This window comes from Olea europaea, chromosome 2, assembly GCF_002742605.1.
Source record: "Olea europaea var. sylvestris chromosome 2, O_europaea_v1, whole genome shotgun sequence".
In the NCBI taxonomy this organism is placed as follows: domain Eukaryota; kingdom Viridiplantae; phylum Streptophyta; class Magnoliopsida; order Lamiales; family Oleaceae; genus Olea; species Olea europaea.
The window spans coordinates 1,944,661-1,950,461 of record NC_036238.1 but is presented as its reverse complement, the minus strand read 5'-3'; the positions used below and the strand labels follow the sequence as shown (position 1 = coordinate 1,950,461).

General features: G+C 35.2%; 1 protein-coding gene across 1 annotated transcript; it reads right to left on the bottom strand.

The window, feature by feature from the left end:
* Positions 1–615: 615 nt before the first annotated feature.
* On the bottom strand, positions 616–5,272 carry LOC111371031 (putative late blight resistance protein homolog R1A-10). The gene is made up of 7 exons (XM_022992955.1): positions 4,927–5,272; positions 4,579–4,832; positions 4,172–4,320; positions 3,459–4,054; positions 3,033–3,339; positions 1,539–1,647; positions 616–645 (listed from the first exon to the last, which is right to left on the bottom strand). The coding sequence occupies exons 1-7, from the start codon at positions 5,270–5,272 to the stop codon at positions 616–618; spliced, it is 1,791 nt and encodes a 596-aa protein (XP_022848723.1).
* Positions 5,273–5,801: the final 529 nt, after the last annotated feature.

The window sequence follows — 5,801 nt, the reverse complement described above, 5'->3', positions numbered from 1 at the left end:
GAGAGAATAAATCTACTTCAGGTTGGATATTCACTCTTGGAGGAGGTGTAGTTTCTTGGAAATCTGAGAAGCAAACTTGTATTACTCATTCAACTATGGAATCGGAGTTTGTAGCATTGGCTGAAATCGGGAAAGAAGCCGAGTGGCTAAGAGATTTATTATATGAAATACCTTTAGATATAAATGATATTTCTTCTATACCTATCTTGTGTGATAGTCAAGCCACTCTAGCTCGAGCATATAACCAAGTATATAATGGAAAGTTTACACACATGAGTCTAAGACACGAGTATGTAAGGAAATTAATCAAACATGGAGTAATTTCTCTTACATTTGTTAAGTCTAGTAAGAACTTAGTTAATCCATTCACAAAACCTCTCACAAAAGAGTTAGTGAGATCAATATCAAGTAAAATTGGATTAAAACTCCTCAAATAGATCCACAAATGACTGCAACCTCACCAAAATATACCAAACTAGTATATAAATAGGTTCAAGAGGTAACAACAATTTATTCAATAAGTGGATGGATTCAACACTATTAATATATATCTAATACTATATTTGGAAAATAATGTTAGTTGTTACCGTTAGATGGATGAGTTAAAATAAACTCTTAATGAAGTTCAGTATGGAGTATAAGTATCTGTAAAAGTAACAAAGATATTGGAAGAACTTTACCTATGTGAACTTCGAGGTGGTGCTGCCTCATTAGAGAGTTGAAGTTTTATCTCTTTAAAAGTTCAATGAAATAGGATTAGTATAAGGTCATATTAGCACTAAGCGAGTTGGAAGAACTAGTGCAAATCATAACACTTGTGTGTGTGATTTCATCTGTACTGTCACAAAGAATAATTTGGTTCAAGGCACACTAGCCACCTGGAATTCTGATAATACTTTATGAGATTTACACTATGAATATCCAAATCGAAATGTATTTAATTCTTATGTATAAGTGTTGATATTTGATTATGTGATTAAAATAAATTTTGAACAAGTGGGGGATTGTTGAAAATTTATTGTTCAAAATCAAAAGAAAAGGGGGGAGGGGGAGGGCTTGGGCTTAACCATCTGACTGCATGAATTAAACCCATGCGGTCGCATGATGCCCTCCCGAGAATGGGAGGGCGGTGATGCTATAACCATGCGATCGCATGGCTATAGCCCATGCGGTTGCATGGTTATCAAAACTAATCGTTTTTTTACCTTTTTTCATTTGAAATTGATGGCTTTTCATCATTGTTTTGCACAATTTCATGAAAACTTTGCTAACGCCTATAAATAGGTGATCCAAGTGCAAGAAAGATATATTGAGTTCCATTAAAAATTTATCCCCAAATATACTTCCAATATTGAGAATATTTATCACATAATTCTTCTATTTTCACTTGTTCATTGTGAAGAAACACCTTCGCTTTTTGGTGTTCTTCTTGTCAAGCCTTGTTCAATCTTACAAACAATTTGCCGAAAATCCTCAAAAAGTATTGGAAAGAAGGCAAATAACGTTTGAGGATAGCAATATTAATTTCGTGTTCAAACCTTCATTGATATATTTTTATAATTCTCTTCTCCATTACCATTATTTTTCAACAGGAAATACTGCGTCCCAAGGTGAATAACTCCATAAGTCTCATCTGGAGCAATTTGCCTTCAATATTAAGGCCGTCATTGACTTTCCGTTCCGGCTTAGTGTCGGCGATGCTGCTACTCTTTCTTTATTTTTGATGGAGGAAGAGATATAGGGCACAGGAAGACGGTACGAATTAGCTGAGGAGATTAATTTGGCAAAATATAAAGAAAGAAATCCTTTTAAATGTAAAGAGAGTGATATTTTGGCAAAATATTAAAGGGCTATGAGTTTATTAGTAGTTTTATTTATTTATGATTATTATTATTAAAAAGTTGAATTATGATCTCATTCTTGAATAAATAAGTTTTAAAATTGATTTTTGAAGTTGAAAGTTAAAAAACATGTGCGTAATTTTCACATTATGTAACATTAACGGCAATACCTGGAATATTAAACAAGATCCAGTCCTTTCAAGTTCAGATCAAAATAGGCTGATTTGATCTAATAAGTAATAACTAATTGTTCCAAACGAGTCAGTCTTAACCCGGGGTGGAATCAATTACCCAAAATTCAGTAATACATAAAGGTCATAAATTTATTAGGGAAGAAAAGAGAACTTAAGAAAAATGAAAATGTGCTTGTCTCGAAAATATGAAACAGGTTCAGAAAGTCCGTGAACAAATTGGTTTTAGTATCGAAATTGACAAAAACACGAACGAGGTTAGAGAATCATCCTAAACATATGACAATGAATTTATTCAACTTGCTAAGTTCTCAAATCTATTCTAAGGTGATATTCGTCCTACTTTTTTCAAAAGAATAATGCTATTTATCATTATAATGATAAAAATCAGTGATGTGGTTGTCTATGTAGAAGAATGAGATTTGATAGTTCAATTTTTACGAGAGAGAGGAGGAGACGTGATCTCAAAAGAAAGAGAAATGTGAGAAATAATAAGTTGTTACATAGTATTACTCAGTTCCAAAATAATAAGGTCTATTATGAAAATCTCATATAATCGAGAATTAATGCCCAAAAATAGCATTATGGGAACTGGGATTGTAATTTCCCAAATAACGTCAAGAGGCTCATAACTTAGATCCAACCTTAATTTCAAAACAAGGATAAAATGCGGTAGAAGTTATTTGATGTTTCATTAAACACCAAGATGAGAACGTGAAAGATTAAAATAAAAGATACTCTCTTACTACCGCCTGAAATGTCTCAGATGGCTGCCAAAGATATTTCATGCAAGAAAAGAAATTTTTCAAAATCCAAATATATAAGTGAAAAGGGAATTCTTAGAGAATCATGAAATACCAGCAACTAAAACTCTGTTTACTAGTCAGTGAAATTTTCACTTGCCTTTTCTTTTTGTTCTTCACTTCCACTTTCTTCTTGATCTTCACTTTGTTCTTCACTTCCACTTTCTTCTCGTTCTTCACTTCCCAAGTCTGATTACTCTGATATTATGATTTTAAGACCTTCATTTCCCGTGTCTTGTTGTTTTTCCAGAATTTTCTTAGCAGATTCTTTGACAGCTTTTACGCACCCATATACTTCAATAATCTCTAACGTCAGAATTTTACTAAAACTGGAAGGGATTATCTTCAAATGCTTGCAATTTTGCAATACCAGTTGTCGAAGAATTGGGAATGTACGATGTGAGGCATTCAATTTCACAAGATTTACATTCCAGAGTTTCATGAATTTAAGCTGTGGAAATTCGACTTTACTTGTGTCCCAGTGTCTTCCCTCAAAGGAAATATCTACGAATTTGAGAACTCAGCAACCTCTCAATCATCTCCATTTCTTTTGGAGACGTGTACATTAACTAGAGTCAATTGTTTGAGATATATGGGTAGAATGATCAAACTGGACGATGAACCTTCCTCTTTAATAAGCTTCAGTGATTCTAGCTGATAAAAGAAGTCAAAAGAATAATTGAGCGAAGATCGACACAGGACTTTCACTCTGCGAAGATTGCGCAAGCTTCTCAGAATTTTCTCGTCCGTTTCATCACAAATTGAAAGTGAAGAAATACTTTGTAGGTTACTATTTGTTTGAAAGTTCTTATCCTTAGTTGCTTGCTGACGGCAAGATTCACTGAAGCGTGAGAGCTTGCAATATATTTGTTTCAGGCTCACCATATTAAGAAGGATCTCAGGTTCAACGAAAAACACATGGCGCATATCAAGAAATTCTAGTTTGTGGAAGCTTTCGATTTGGTCCAATACAGTTGGAATTTTTAAGTGCCTCAAGTGAACCAGACGTTCAATTCCTATTACACTTGCCCAGCATTTCTGAATACCTAATACCCTAAGAAATCTGAAGCCGCAAGAATTAAATGCTTTCCACCCAAAATAAACCGATAGAGAGCGCACGTGTAGGCCAAAAGGTATTAAGTTCGTAGGAGATGACAAGTTGTCCATAATCAGACATTTGTGTTGAATGAAGAACGGTGCTCCGTCAGGACATTTATAACTGGTAATAAAATAATCACATCATTAATGTGATCATCAAATATCATAACAATTATTAGTAGGCAAAAACTAAAATGGACGAAAATGAAAGTAAAATGAAGAGAAACAGTGAACTTACATTGGGGCCACCTTCAAAAAGTGTTTTTCATAAGATATCCTCAGGCACATTTCACGTAGGATAAAGATGTTTATAGCGAGGGGGTGTACCGAACGGTTTACACCCCCTTCACAAACATACGGGCCCCATGTATAATTTAATAATCCGACCTGAGGTCCCACTCAAATGATGTGAGTAGTTGATAAACGGTTAGGTAAATGATTATGTACGTGTAGCACGATCCTTTCACGTAATAGATCATGAACTTTACAAGTTTTGACTTTCCCGTCACATCTTCTCGTGGCTACAAGTACCAAGCCCCTGTCAATTAGTTCCATAAGGTATTTTAGTGCCACGTCCTCCATACACTTATTTTCTTCCTTCTTTACGTACCCTTAAGCAATCCATAGCGATATCAACTTTCTTACTTTGATTTCCTTGTCTTCGTCGAATGCTCCAAAGTAAAGAAAACATGGTTTCAAATGCATTGGCAAATGCTTGTAGCTGAGTTCCGAGTTTTCAGATATATGTGAAGTTAAATTTCTTGCAACTTTTTTCCACGAGCATTTTTTCTTCTCCATATTTGCAAGAACTCCAGCTATCGCAACCACCTGAAGTGGTAGGCCATGACAATTTCTTGCAATTTGATTCCCAATGTCTAGCAATTCTTCAGGACAATAATCTTTTTGGAACACTTTTTGTTGTAACAATTCCCAACATTCATCTTTTGACAAAAAAAGGAAGTTCTTTCATGATACTAGCTGAAGCTTTCAAACCAACTTCTTTATTTCGAGTGGTGAATAATATTCTACTTCCAACGTTGTCATTTGGAAAATATCTTTCCAACTCATTCCATGCATCTATATCCCTTATATCATCTACCACAACAAGGAATCTCCTTCCCTTTAAACTTTGGTAACGTTTTTGGGCCAAATCTGCATCCTGCATAACAATAATTGTTTCTCTTTTGAGGTGGCCTATTGACATCAAGATTTCAATCAACATATTGCCCTTCTTATATGCTTGAGAAGCAACACACCAGGCACGGACATCAAAATGACAACCAACCTGGGCATGATTATATAGTTTTGTTGCTAAAGTGGTCTTTCCAAGTCCAGGCATTCCAAAGATGGAAATAATTTGCAGTTGCTCCGCCCCTCTAACAAGTTGTTCGACAATCTCGGTTTCCACTTTTTGAAACCCCACAACAATGTCTTCCAAAATGGAAGGTCCTTTAGATTCCGACGATACTTATTCTCCTCGATATGTTGCAATTTCTGGCATTCCAGTTGTTTCAATTATGTTCTTCATTTCTTTGACTGCCAGCTTAATAAGGTGAATCTTCTCAGTGAGTTGAGGGAGCCTAAGGGTGAGATACCAAACAGGAGGAGATGAGTTGATAACATATTCAACTTCATATGCTATGTCTCTGGTTCGTATCACAGCTTCTTCTTGGTCTACTTCGTGCTGAACTGCTATATCTGTGATAGATGATCCCAATAACTTTAGTTCCTTATAGAGCGCTACGATTTGGTCATACACACAAACAATCTTGTCAGGCTTGTTAATTATTAGGTCCATAATATCATCAAGAACAGAATCAACGATGAAGAGAGCAACCAAAGCAGTGTTTGGAGGCATAACACTTGGC

What these genes read in the sequence shown, in the direction of transcription:
- LOC111371031 (XM_022992955.1), bottom strand. Translation starts at nt 5,272, where the DNA reads ATGCCTGGACTTGGAAAGACCACTTTAGCAACAAAACTATATAATCAT. An exon ending in TTTTTGAAGGTGGCCCCAAT is followed by an intron (nt 4,055 to 4,171) that starts GTAAGTTCACTG and finishes TTTTATTACCAG; the next exon opens with TTATAAATGTCCTGACGGAG. An exon ending in CTTAAAATCATAATATCAGA is followed by an intron (nt 1,648 to 3,032) that starts GTAATCAGACTT and finishes TTAATATTGAAG; the next exon opens with GCAAATTGCTCCAGATGAGA.